This window comes from Belonocnema kinseyi, chromosome 2, assembly GCF_010883055.1.
Source record: "Belonocnema kinseyi isolate 2016_QV_RU_SX_M_011 chromosome 2, B_treatae_v1, whole genome shotgun sequence".
NCBI classification, from domain to species: domain Eukaryota; kingdom Metazoa; phylum Arthropoda; class Insecta; order Hymenoptera; family Cynipidae; genus Belonocnema; species Belonocnema kinseyi.
In genome coordinates this window covers 103284520-103298200 of record NC_046658.1, presented here as the reverse complement: position 1 = coordinate 103298200, position 13681 = coordinate 103284520, and the positions used below count along the sequence as shown (strand labels likewise).

Here is a 13681-nt window from a genome sequence, read left to right as displayed (position 1 = left end):
TTAGAAAATCGTTGGACTCGCTGTTTCGACCTAAAAGGAGAGTATGTTGAAAAATAAAACCGACTTTGGCCAAAAAAACGTCTCCGTGTTTCATTTTTCAGGCGCTTATCAGGCTACCTTATATTTGTTTATTTGCATTAATTAAGTCAGTCTATATTTGATTAAATAACATCGATAAACAATTCTATCTCAAATTCCTTCCATCTGCTTTATTTGTCGAGTTCAAATAAACATATTTTGCAGCTACAATTTTTTAAATTATACATGCCCTTCATCTTATCTGAAATCTAAACAAAATTTAAAAAATTGAAAAATTAACTTTTAGCAACAAAAAAAACGAATTTTCACCGAGAGGTTAATCTTTTAAAAAATTTAGTTTCTCCACAATTGTTTAATTTGTAAGTCAAACGGACGAATAAACTACAAAAAAGTTGAATTTCCAGCATGGAAATAAGATTTTTCCACACAAAAGTTAATTTTTCACCAAATTGTTAAATATTTATAAAAACAGTTAAATTTTTTTTAAATGGTTGAATTTCCAACAAAAAATATCATCTTCAAATAGTTTAATTTTTAACCAAATACGGTTGAATTTTCAAGTAAAAAAGACAAAAAAGTACCAAAAAAATAGAATAACATGAAACTAACTAGTTGATTTTTTTATGTAAAAAACGAATTCTCAACCAAAACAAACACTCTTGGATGAAAAATTTGTATTTTAAATTCTGTAACTTCTAAACTTCTCAAATGATTCAATTTCTCTCAAAAATGATTTAATTTTGTTCTTTAAATACGAATTAAAAGTTTTTAAAACTTATTTTTGAAGATTTCTTCTTTTAAATTCCACACAATTTCTTATATTTCAAGCCAAGAATACGATTTTCTACAAATTAGGCGAATTTGTAACCCAAAAAGACTTGTTTTTAACCAAAGAGGACGAATTTTTAATAAAATTATTGATTTTTCAGAAAAATAATAAAATTTGAAATTAAATAATAAAATTTAGCTATAAATAAGACGGATTATCAACCAAAAATAAAAAATAAGACTTGTAAACAAAAAATTATTAACATTCATCCAAAAATAGTTGAATTTTCTTATTGAGTTTTATTCACTCAATTTTCATTCAAGTGGAAAACGAGAAAAAAGGGGAAAGGAAATAAAATTTTTTTTATAATTTATAGGCTAAAGAATAATGGTGTACATGAAATTTCAAATTTATTTTTAATATTTTCAAATATTAATTTATGAAATTGGAAATTGCGCTTTGAAAACTAACTTTCAAGTTGAAAAGTTAGAGTTGTACTGCACCCTTTTTTTATTTATAACTACACACTTAATTCTGCACTGCAATGTTTATTTTCATTTTCAATAATAAAGAATTATTTTCAAATACAAATAAATCGCTGAATAAATTCAGACGAAAATTCATTTTTTATAATTATTAATTTATAATAATTTTTTTACAATAATATTTTTAATAAAATATTTCGAGTGGCATAAATTCGATCCAAGCTGAACTTCTTAATTAGTTTCGAAAAGGAGAAGTCTTTAAATATTAATGGCCGGAAAAAATGAAAAAGTAATCAGGGGAAAATTACCCAGGTGAAAAAGATATTGTATATAGTTTATATATAGTGGACAAAACAATGATAATTTTTATTTATTTTATACATAAAAATTTATAAAACAAATAAAATATATCATTTTCTTGACTACTACACATACATAATATATAACTTTTTCACCTGGGTAGGAAATTTTCAAAATGAAATTTTACAGTAATCCTGAAAATTTAACAATTTAGTTAAAAAGTAGTCCTTTTTGCGTTTAATAATCAATTATTTTATAGGAAATTTACTTTTTGCTTAAAATTTATATTTAAGTGTTGAAAAATCAACAGAAATCTTTTTTCGATGAAAATTCATACATTTCCTCTCAATTTTAATCTTTAATTTAAACATTCATCTATTTTAGTAGAAATTGCATCTTTCCAAACAGGATGAATTTTTAATAAAATTATTGATTTTTCCGCCAAATAATTGAATTTGAAACTAAATAATAAAATTTAGCAATAAATAAGACATATTATCAACCAAAACAAAAAAATTAAACTTTTAAACAAAAAATAATTAGCCTCCATGCAAAAATAGTTGAACTTTCTTATTGAGTTTTTTTAATTCAGTTTTCATTCAAGTGGAAAACGAAAAAAAGGGGGAAAAGAAATAGAAATTTTTATAGTTTATAGGCAATTTTTTTTTATTTTCAATAATACAGAATTATTTTCAAATACAAATCACCGCAAAATTCAGAAGAAAAGTGAGTTTTTATTTTTCTTCTTAAAGTATTTTAAATAAAATATTTCGAGTGGCATAAATTCGATCAAAGCTGAACTCTTTAATTGGTTAAAAAACGGAAAAAATACATAAAAAATTCGTATAAATTTATGATTATTTTCTATTTCGAAAAGATTTTTTTGTACACGTATAGCCGACAAAGTCTTTTAAGTTTTACAATTTATTGTTGTCACCACTTTTTTAAAATAGTATTACGATACGCCGTGTTTATCGAATTCTTCCTCTTCTTTTTCTCATTTTCAGGTTTAAAAATGTGCGAATAATAAGCTTCTACGAGGCAAATCTCTTCATACAAATCTTCTGTTGACATTTCAGTAACGTCAGCGCATTCTCGCAGCAACCAACGAAAACTGACTGGCAGTTCCTTCTCAAATAATTCAAAGTTTTTCGGTTTCACACGACTGAAAATACAATTGTACATCCAATAATCTTTGAAGGGTCTAAAAATTTTAGTTTCAATTTCGGCATCAATAGGATTTTCATCAACATCTTCATCTTCAGAAACTGAAACGACACTTTCTTGCTCTGACTCACACTTAACATAACCTTCCAGATATTTATGCTCTTGACATCGCGATTTGCGTTTAGAATTTCTCACAAATTTTCCCTGATCATTGCGACTAAAGGTTTTTTGCACATGGCGTCTTTTACTTAAAACAACGTCAGGTTGCATCGCAGCTTTTTGTTCGCGTTTCGATAAGCTGAGATTGTACGTTTTACAAAACTGTTCTTTCAAAAGAGAATCTTTTTCCAAGGGTGCTAAATCAATTTTACCCACGGAAGCAGCAAGGTTTTCATTTCCAGAGCCGCTGTCGACTGGAAGTAACAATTTTCCATTTTCTCCAACTTGATCGAACAAGAATTCATCATAAAAACTGAATTCTGGACTCTCGCTAGTTTCAAACTTAACATTATCGTAGTACTTTTTCTTATTTTTATCAACTGTAATTTCACTTGCAGTTTTTCTGTGAAGATAATCAAATGGATTTTCGCTTTTAACATTTGTATTTTCATCGGGATATTGGATTATTACCTTCTCACTCAAACTCTGCACGCTTGGAATTCTTGATTGCTCAAATTCCGATACTTTTTTCCCGATAAAGTGCAAACTGGTGTCCGCCAGCGTAAGTTCAATGTCGCATTGTGCAGCCAGCTCCTGTAATCTAAGCATTTTTTTAGATTATTTTAATATTTATGTACTTTCAGGGAGCCTACTGATTTTCGGGGTCACGCTAAAAACTGCATTTAATAAATTCGGGTGGGGGAGGGTCAGTGGATTTCTACTCAAATCTTGAGAATAATTTCCTGACAAGTCCAGGTTTTTTCCAGATATAATTTTTCATGGTGCGGAGCCATTACAAAATTTCGATTTTTTTTTTAAAGAATCAAGTCGGAATATGTATACAGTTTCGCGGGTTTCTTATAAATAATTTTTTTTTCAGTTTCTGGGGCTTCAGTTAATACGTTTAATTTATAAAGCTCTGACACATTTTATTAAAATATGTTCTTTAATATATTAGCGCTATACAATAATGAAATAATTAAATAATGCTAAGAACGTAACAATTTATTACGTGAATTTATCTGTAAAGTACCAAATAGTTGAATTTCAAATAAAAAAGGTAAATTTTCAACCAAATAGTTGAGTTTTCAACTAAAACAGATCTGTTTCCATCAAAAGTAGAATAGTTTTATTTTCAGTTAAAATAATTGATTTTTCACACACAAAAAAGTTCTAACCAGCCATAAATTCTCAATTAAAATGATAAAACTTCAGCTGCAATAGTTCAATTTTTAAACCAAAAAAATCAATTTTCAAATAAAATGATGAATCTGTAACTTTTATAGTTGAATTTTCAAGTAAAAAAGAAGAATATAAAAACAATAAGATTAATTTTTTACCAAAAACGACCATTTTTCAAGAAAATACTTAAGTTTTCAACAAAATATTTGAATTTAGAACTAAAAAATTTAACCCTAATTGAAATTGTTAAATTTTGAGTTAAAGAACATTAATTTTTGACAAAACAAACGAAATTTTTAAAAAATAGTTGCATTTTTAATCAAAGTGATGAATTTTCAACTAAAATTATGAATCTTTAACTTTAATAGTTGAATTTTCAAGTAAATAAGAATTTTAAAACAATAAGATTAATTTTCTACCAAAATCGACAATTTTTTAAAAAATACTTGAATTTTCAAGCAAATAGTTGAATTTAGAACTAAACAAAAATTGAAATCTAATTGAAATTGCTCAATTTTCAGTTAAAAAAAAATTGATGATAAAAAAAAAAAAAAATTTCAAAAAAATAGTTAAATTTTTAATCAAAGTGATGAATTTTCAACTGAAATGATGAATCTTTACTTTTAATAGTTTAGTTCTTAACCAAAAAGTTAATTAGAAAATATATTAACATTATTTAATGGAGATACTTGAAATTTCAACCAAAAAGATAAATTTTCGAAGAAGAATATTAATTTTAACAAAAAAAAACACAATTTTCGAACAAAATAGATGAATTTTCAGTATACAACAATTAATTTTGACCCAACCCAATGAATTTTTAACTAAAATTATGAAACTTTAACTGGAATAGTTGAATTTTGAAATAAGGAGATGAATTGTCGACTAAAATAATGAAACTTCAACTGGAATAGTGGGATTTTTAAATAATAAGATAATTTAAAAAAATAAAATGATGAATATATTACTGGAATACTTGAATTTTTAACAAAAAAGATTAATCTTCCAAGAAGAAGATTATTTTCTGACAAAGAAGAGAATTTTCCAACAAAATATATGAATTCTGAGCGAAATAGTTAAATTTTGTACTAAAAAGATAAATTTTTTAAAAATATTACTTTTTAACCAAACTGGTGAATTTTTAACTAAAATTATGAATTATCAACTGGAATAGTTGTATTTTTAAACAATAAGAAAATTTTTTCAATAAAATGATGAATATTTGACTGGATTACTTAAATTTTTAATCAAAAAGATTAATTTTCCAAAAAAAGATTAACTTTCTACCATAGAAGACGATTTTCCAACAAAATACATTAATTCTCAACGAAATAGTTCAATTTTGTACTAAAAAGACAAATTTAAAAAAATCCAATTGAAATCGTTAGTTATATTTTCAGTTGAAAAAAAGTATTTTTCAAATAAACAGATGACTTATTAAACCAAAAGGGTGGAATATTTAAATGGAATAATTACATTTTCAGTTTAGGAAACAAATCTTTTTTAATTTTTTTTAAATATTCACAACAAAATAGTTTCAACTATAATAATTAAATCATCAACAAAAATATTAATTTTCAGCCAAGGAAAAACCGAATTTTCAACAAAACAACTTAGTTTTCAAACATAGAGATGATTTTTCAATTAAAATGATGAACCTTCAACCAAAAAATTAATTTTTTTTAACTTTTAACCAAGTAATTACAGTTTCATTCCAAACAAAAAAGATTTTAATTTTTAGTCAAAAACAGTTTAATTCCAGCAAAGAAGACGACTTTTCAACAGAGAGAAAATATTGCACAAACCAAAATTCCCTGAAATTTTCTTCTTAGTTTAAAATAATTAATCCTTTCGCATTAAAAATGCAACTGTTTAATGTTAATCTTTTTTATTTTAGGACTAAAAAAATTGTTTGAACATAAAAATATTGGGTTGAAAATTAACCTTTTTTTAAATCAAACGATTTGTATGAATACCTTAATTTTTGGTAGAAACTGAATTGTTTTGTTAAACAATCATATTTCCGTTTTGCTGAAAATTCATAATCTTCTTGCTGGAAAAGTTATCTTTTTGGTTGAAAATTGAACTATTTGGTTAAAAATTCATTTTTTTTAATCATCGGGGTTAAAAAATTATTTTTTGGCTTTAACTCTTTTGCTTAACTACTTTGTTAAAAATTCATATTTTTTTGAAAACGTAACTACATTCTTGAAAATTCGTTTTTTCGTGTTGTCGAAAATTAATTTTTTCAGCCAACAACGTAACCATTCCATTTTTGGTTGAAAATGATATTTTGATTGAAAATTGATCTTTTCCAATTTAAAATTCATGTATTTTGTTAGAAATTCGTATTTTTTTGTCGAAAATTAATCTTGGTTAAAAATGCATTCTTTTAGATTAAAAATGCAACTACTAAATGCTATCCTGTTTTATTTGAGGACTAAACAATTTAGTTGAAAATTAAACTATTCGCTTAAAAATTAACTTTTTTTTAATTGAACGATTTTTATAAAAACTTAAATGTTTGGTTGAAAAATAATTTTTTTGTTAAAAAATCATATTTTCGTTTTGTTGAAAATTCGTATTTTTTATAAAATCATTAATCTTCTTGCTGGAAAATTCCTAATTTTGGTTCAAAATTGATCTGATTGGTTAAAAATTCATCTCTTTTAGTTGAAAATTCAATTAACTTCATGGAAATGTTTACTAGTTTAATGAAAATCAATATTTTTTCAAGATTAATCTTTTTAATTAAAAATGAAACTATTTCATTTTCATGAAATTAATCCTTCGGGTTAAAAAATCATCTTTTGGATTCAATTCCATTTTAGGAAATTCATTTTTTTATGATTTACCATTTTTTTTTTTTTGAAAATTAATCTTTGTGGTAGAAAATTTATCAATTTTGGTTAACAATACAACTGTTTGATTTTAAATTAATCTGTTTGGGTTGACGTTTCAACAAGTTCATAGAAAATTACACATTAAACTATTCGGTTGAAAATTAACTTTTTTATTTAAAATTTATATTTTTTTGGCTTTTTATTTTTAAATTTACCAATTTAATTCTTGGTAGAAACTTTATCATGTATATTTTATAAGTTCAAAATTCAACTATTTTGTTAAAAAGTCTTCCTTTTAAGCTAGCTAATTATTCCTGTTTATTGAATGGTCAACTTTTTAGTTGAGAATTCAACTCCCTTCTTACAAATTCATCTTTTTCTATTTTAAATTCGAGTGTTTTCTAAAAAATCCGACTTTTTATTTCAGAAACTTGGCTATTTTTTTGAAAATTCATCTTTTATAGTAGAAAAGTCATCTTTCTTCATGGAAAATAAACCTTTTTGATAAAAACTCAACTGTCTTTCGACAAAATTCATATATTTGCCTTGAAAATTCAAATATTTCATTGAAAATGCATCTTGGTATGCTGAAAATTCAACTATTTGATTAAAAATTCAATTTTTATGTTAGAAATCTAATTATTTTGGGAAAATTTAACTATTTTGTTAGAGCCATCATTTTTGGGTGAAAATTCAACTATGTTGTTAAAAATTCATCCTTTTGATGTGAAAATTAATCTTTTATGGCAGAAGTCATACTTCTTGGTAGAAAATTTATCTTTCTTGTTCAAAAAGTCACTTTTTTGTGAAAAATTCAACTGTCTTCGAAAAATTTATCTTTTTGGCATAAACATTTTTACAATTTGGTCGTCTTTTTGTGTTGAAAATTCATTTCTTTGGGTATATAATCTTTTTTGGTTGTAAATTCAACTATTTTTTTAAAATGCAATACATTTCGGCTTGAAATTTTAGGAATTTAAACTGTGTTTTTTTTAATTCAATATGTGACCTACGTTAATTTTATTTTAAAAGATTTATAAACATAAAACCCCTCTTTAGACGATGACTACGTTTTTTTTCGGGATAGAGGGTAGGTAAACAAAGAACAAAATTGATGACGTAATCTATAGGTAGCCCATAACTGAAAGAATTTTCCATTTGACAAAAAAATGCCCAAAAATTTATGTTGAGCCAATGCTCTCGAGAATATGCTCAACATTAAAGATCGAACGGAGATATTATAATTACTACATATATTTTTACAAAAAAATTCTAGGCTAAAATAATGTCAGGGAAAACTTGATAGAGTTAGGGAATTTCCGACAAACTAAAGTTGAAGTTACTTTTATTATTATCGATAAAAATGTAACTAATTTGTTGAAAATTCATCTTTTTTTATTGAATTCAACTATTTTTGTATAAAATTAAAGTGACTTTTGGTTGAAATATCAAATATCACGTTTTTCGTTAAGAATTCACCCTTTTTGGTTGAAAATTCAACACTTAGTTAAACACAATTTGTTAAAATTTCATTTATTTGGCAGATGAGTGATCATTTTAGTTGAAAACTATTTTTTTCAAAATTTATTTAATTGATCAAAAATTATTGTTTCAAGTTAAAAATTAATTGTTTTAACTACAAATTTAACTCGCACATGTTTAGTTCAAAATTTATCTTCATACGTTGAAACTTCAAATATTTGGTTTAAAATTCCTGTATTATATTGAAAATTCGAATTTTTGGGAGAATATTATTTTAATCTTTTTGGTGACTAATTCCTCTTTTTTGTTGCAAATTGCTTTAAAAACTCAAACATTCTGATGCAAATTTCTATACTTTGTTGTAAATTTGTCTATTTTGGTAGAGAATTCATCTTATTGGTTGAAAATTAATCTTTCCTGTTTAAAATTAGTTTTTTCTTATTTATAATTAATTTGAAGTGGAAAATGTAACTGTTTCATTTTTTGCGGAAAATCTTTCTTTTTTTTGATATAAATTTAATCTTCTTGGTTCAAAATTAGACTATTTTATGGAAAATTTAGATGGATTTTATTGAAGAGTAAGTTTTTTACTGAAAATTTAATTAATTTATTTTTAGTTGAAAATTGATCTGTTTTAGGTGAAAATTTATTTGTTTAAAATCCAATCTTTTTTGGTGGAAGAGTACTCTCATTAGTTGAAACTTCATCTTTTTGGTTATGAATTAATTTATGGGGTTAAAAATGTAACTACTTTGTTGAAAATTCTTTTCTTTATTTGTTGAAATTTCATTTTACAAACTAAAAATTTAAGTATTTGATTTTTGTCAGAAATTGATCTTTTTTTAGTTGAAAATTCATGCATTTGGTTGAAAAATCTTTTTTTTTAGTTGAAAATTGACCTTAAATATTCCATTTTCTCTGGAAAATTCACGTTTTTTCATTTAAATGTTATCTTCTTCCTTAAAAAGTGTCCTGTTTGGTACCAAATTTAACTTTTTTTGTTCAGAATTCAATTCTTTGGCTGGAAAAAAATATTTAGTTTCTAATTTTTTTTTCATATGATATTCATCTTTTGACTGAAAATTCGACTCTTTTTAGTTGAAAATATATTTTTTTTAACTGAGATGTAACTACTCAATTTTTGCTTGAAAACCTTTATGTTTAGTTGAAAATAAATTGATTTGGCTGAAAACTCTTCTTCTTTTGTTTAAAATTGACTTTTCTAACTGTTAATTGAACTATTCTAGTTTTGGTATGTACATTTATCTTTTTTAGTTGAAAACTTTATATATTTTATTGAAACTGTATCTTTTTTGGTAGAAAATTCATCTTTTTAGTTTAAAATTGAATTGTTTTGTTTAAAATTAATATTTTGGTTTGAAAATTGATTGTTTTGACTAAAAATTGAATTCTTCTATTCTCGGTTCAGAAATTATTTCTTTTTATTGGGAATGGTGGTCTACCGTTTCGCCACCTGGTGCCGAAAACAGGAACTAGAAAAAGTAGGTACCATTTTTAAAATTTACATTAATTTTTGTATAAAAGTGTTTTTACCATTATTTTGCGAAGTATAAAACAATGATTGAATACGAATAATAGACGATTTAAGGTACCCGTTTAAATTCAAGAAAAAAATTCCCGGTCATTTCCCGGTTTTTTCCCCATTCGCAAACATTTTTCATGGTCAATGAAATTTAACAAATTGAAATCTAAAGCGAGAATTTTTTCATTTAAATGCATAAAAACTGAGCAGAAACTAAAAGCACTCAAAGTGGAACTCTTGAATTTCAAACTTTTAAAATTGAAGTTTAAAAATTTTTTAATTTAATAATGTTGTATTCAAATCTGATTCAAATGCTTAATAATGTACACGTGTAAAATGGAAGCTACTAACACTTTTAAACTGAGCAATTTTTAATTAAATGCACTTAAACTGCAAAAAAAAATTTTAACTTTTATAAATTGTAGAGTTCAAAGATTCAGGTCGAATTATTTATATATCAAATAGTTAAAAAATCTTTAAAATGCTTCTAATTTTGTTTGAAAATCTTGATAAATCTGCATGTTGTTTACATTTTTTATTATTTTTGAAATTATTTTAGAACTTTTAAACATCCCTTAAAATTAATCCAATTGAAACCAAAAATTTATTCCGCCAAATTAAATAATTTTCCTTAAAATCTTCCACATTCATTTTTGATAATTTCGTAAATCTTTCTAAATCTTTTTAAATAATCTCTCAAAAATATCTTTTCAAAATAAAAATCATTTTCAATTTTCATAGGAAATGTTTTTTGATCTTCTGAAGCCATTTAAAATTCTTAAAAAGCTTTGAAATTTTTTGTTCGAAATCTGCCAAAATCTAGATTTTGTTTTAAATTAGGCCGCGGGCTATTTACACCGAAATTCAACAATGCTTACTTACAAGTTAAATTTTTTTAAATAGAACAATTAAAATGTAACGTTCAAAATGTAGTTTTTAATATTTACTATAATTACTGATTTTAAATAGAGAGTCAGATATTTCGAAATACGAATTAATTCTTATTTGTCTTCATTAAAAAATTCCAAATTGAATGGTTTAAAAATTATATATCTTAGACGAAAATAGTACGTGAAATTGAATAAAAGCTTTTAATTATGAATATATTATTTTAATGTTATTTTAAAATTGAAAATAGTTTATAAAGTTTAAATCGGGCGTTTACATTTGTTTAACTAATAAGACTTTCCAATTGGAATGTTTACATAATTTTTAAGGTTAGAAACTGGAAATTCTAAAATTGCAAACAGATTTCGAATCGACTTGTAAAATAATTATTATTCACTTTTTAAATCTTAAAGAACAGTTCACTTTTAAAAATCACTATTAATTTATATTGACAGCTAATCAACTAAAAATATTTTTATGTAAAATCTTCGATTTCAAACCCTTCTAATTTTTAATGGCTTAAGTATTTAATATTGCATTTTTAAATTATTTAAAATAAAATGTACACTTAACGATTAAAATCTAAAATTAAAAAGTTGATAAAGTGGAAGATTTTGGAAATACTCATTCTAAAATGAATGACATATAGAATGGAAAAAGATCACAATTTAACAAATTATTTAAAAAACTATGGGAATCACAGAGACATTTTTGTCTATAAATAAGATTCCCCATTTTTTGGACCAGCGGCCACCCTGTGACTGAAATTTAAATAAGAATTCTATCCTAACTTTTAGATCACTTTTTAAATAGTAAATACTCCATGTATAAATTGATGAAAATTTACTTTGAGTTCATTTTTACTTTAAAATAATCCATTTAAGTTTATAATCTTTTGAAAATCACAATAAATGGAACAATGAGTGGTTTTTTTTTAAGAAAAATATTTCTGTACAAAAATATGTTCTTTTACCTTATTCGATGTAAATTCTATCTAAACCCCTTTGTTTCCAAAAAATAATTATTTTCAGTATCCAATAAATACTTTAAATTCCGCAAAAAAATCGTCAAAGCACTTTTATGCGGAAATTAACATGGATCTTTAAAATAGTACCCATTCTTTCTAGTTCGAATTTTGGTTACCAGGTGGCCTATCGCAGTCCAACCATTCCCAATAAAAAAAATATATTATTATTATTTTATTATTATTATTTTTTTTTTTTTGTTCAACATTCAAACTATTCTAATTTTGATTTAAAATGGATCTTTTTTCGATTAAAGTTCATGTACTTTTTTGAAAATGAGTTTTTGGTAAAAAATTAACCTTTTGGGTTAAAAATTCATATTTTTGGTTGAAGATTTATCATTTTAGTTTGAAAAAATTCATTTCTTAGGTTCGAAATTTATCTTTTTGTTGTAAATTGTTGGTTTTATACCTAGAAGCATTTAAATTAAGTGCCCTTTCCAATTTTAAGCGAAAAAATTTCCCGCTAAATTTAAATAATGTAATTATTATTGATAAAGATAGAAAATACGATTTTTTAAATCCTAATTTAAAATGCTTATAAATGTTCATTTCTCAAAGCACATAATTGAATGAATGAGGTATAATTTAATCGAAAAGGTACTCACAATTCCGGTTTCGTAGTGTATCCAACTTTGGTGTCAAAAAAATTTACCCTAAGAATGTCAGGCAAATCATTAAGAGGGTCGGTCATGAGATGCTGAATGTAAGAAAATTGTGGCGTTAACGATGGAGGAAATATCGTAATTTCGTCCACTGGAGGAATGTTTTCATTTAATGCGTCAAAGCACGACTGGAATCCGCTACTTAGAAGTTCTGGAATACGGTGCTTGTAATCAGTGATTCTGGGTGGTTCGCCCTCTTTTTTGGACTGCATGAGTCCTAAAAATCTGAGGTACAAGTGAGTATTTCCGGGAGATTCAGGGTCATATCGAAGTTTAGTTGGAAAATGAACATTTGACAAAATACTCCGACGGCATTCAATGAAACGCTGCCATTCGCGAAAACTAAAGAGCCTCGAAAGAAGAACTCCTCTTTCGCTGGCCTCCCTGAAAAAAGAAATAATTAAAGAAATTAAAACTAAAAAAAAAAATAATAATAATGGAAAAACATGTAAGATATTATATTAACTTTAAAGTAAAATATCCCAAATTACACATCTGACAGTATTTTAGACTTCTTACTATTCCCCTTCCAAACAAAATTCCTCTTTTTCCACTATTTTCAAGAATCTTCCCCCTTTTCTCAATTTTTCGATTAAATGTGAATCATTTTATTAATTTTTGGTTAAAAATTTGTCTTATTGTTTTTGAAAACTTAATCATTTTGTTGAAAATGGTACTATTTTGGTATAAAATTGAACTATTTCGGTATAAAATTCAACTGTTTTATAGAAAATGTATCTTTTTCTCTTGAAAATTCAACTATCGTAGTTTGTCAGAATATTCAATATTAATATATTTAGTATATAATATTCAATATTCAACTATTGTGTTGAAAATTAATTTCTTTGTAGAAAATTATCTTTTCGCCTTGAAAATCTAAATATTTTAATAGAAAATTCGACTTTTCGGTGGCAAATTGGACTATTTTTTTACATTCTCATCAAGAGAAGGTATTAGATTTGTGTAAAATTTGACCGCCGCCCCCCCCCCCCGTTTTGTCAAATGTCCACGTTTTGAGACCCCCTGAAATCGAAAAACTGGTTTTTACGAATGAGTCTCTCTGACTCTGTGTGTGTTTGTGTGTGTGAGAGAGAGAGAGAGAGTGTGTGTGTGTGTGTGTGTGTGTAGATTTTTA

General features: G+C 25.0%; 1 protein-coding gene across 1 annotated transcript in view; it reads right to left on the bottom strand.

The window, feature by feature from the left end:
• Positions 1–2439: 2439 nt before the first annotated feature.
• The window catches only part of LOC117166874 (TATA box-binding protein-associated factor RNA polymerase I subunit B), a 32858-nt gene continuing 21616 nt past the window's right edge, over positions 2440–13681 (bottom strand). Inside the window, exons 9-10 of the mRNA XM_033351287.1 lie at positions 12490–12930; positions 2440–3520 (exon numbers count right to left, since the gene is read on the bottom strand). Of these exons, the coding sequence (XP_033207178.1) occupies positions 2527–3520; positions 12490–12930 (1435 nt within the window). The 3' untranslated portion in view covers positions 2440–2526. The remainder of the gene's footprint in view (positions 3521–12489; positions 12931–13681) is intronic.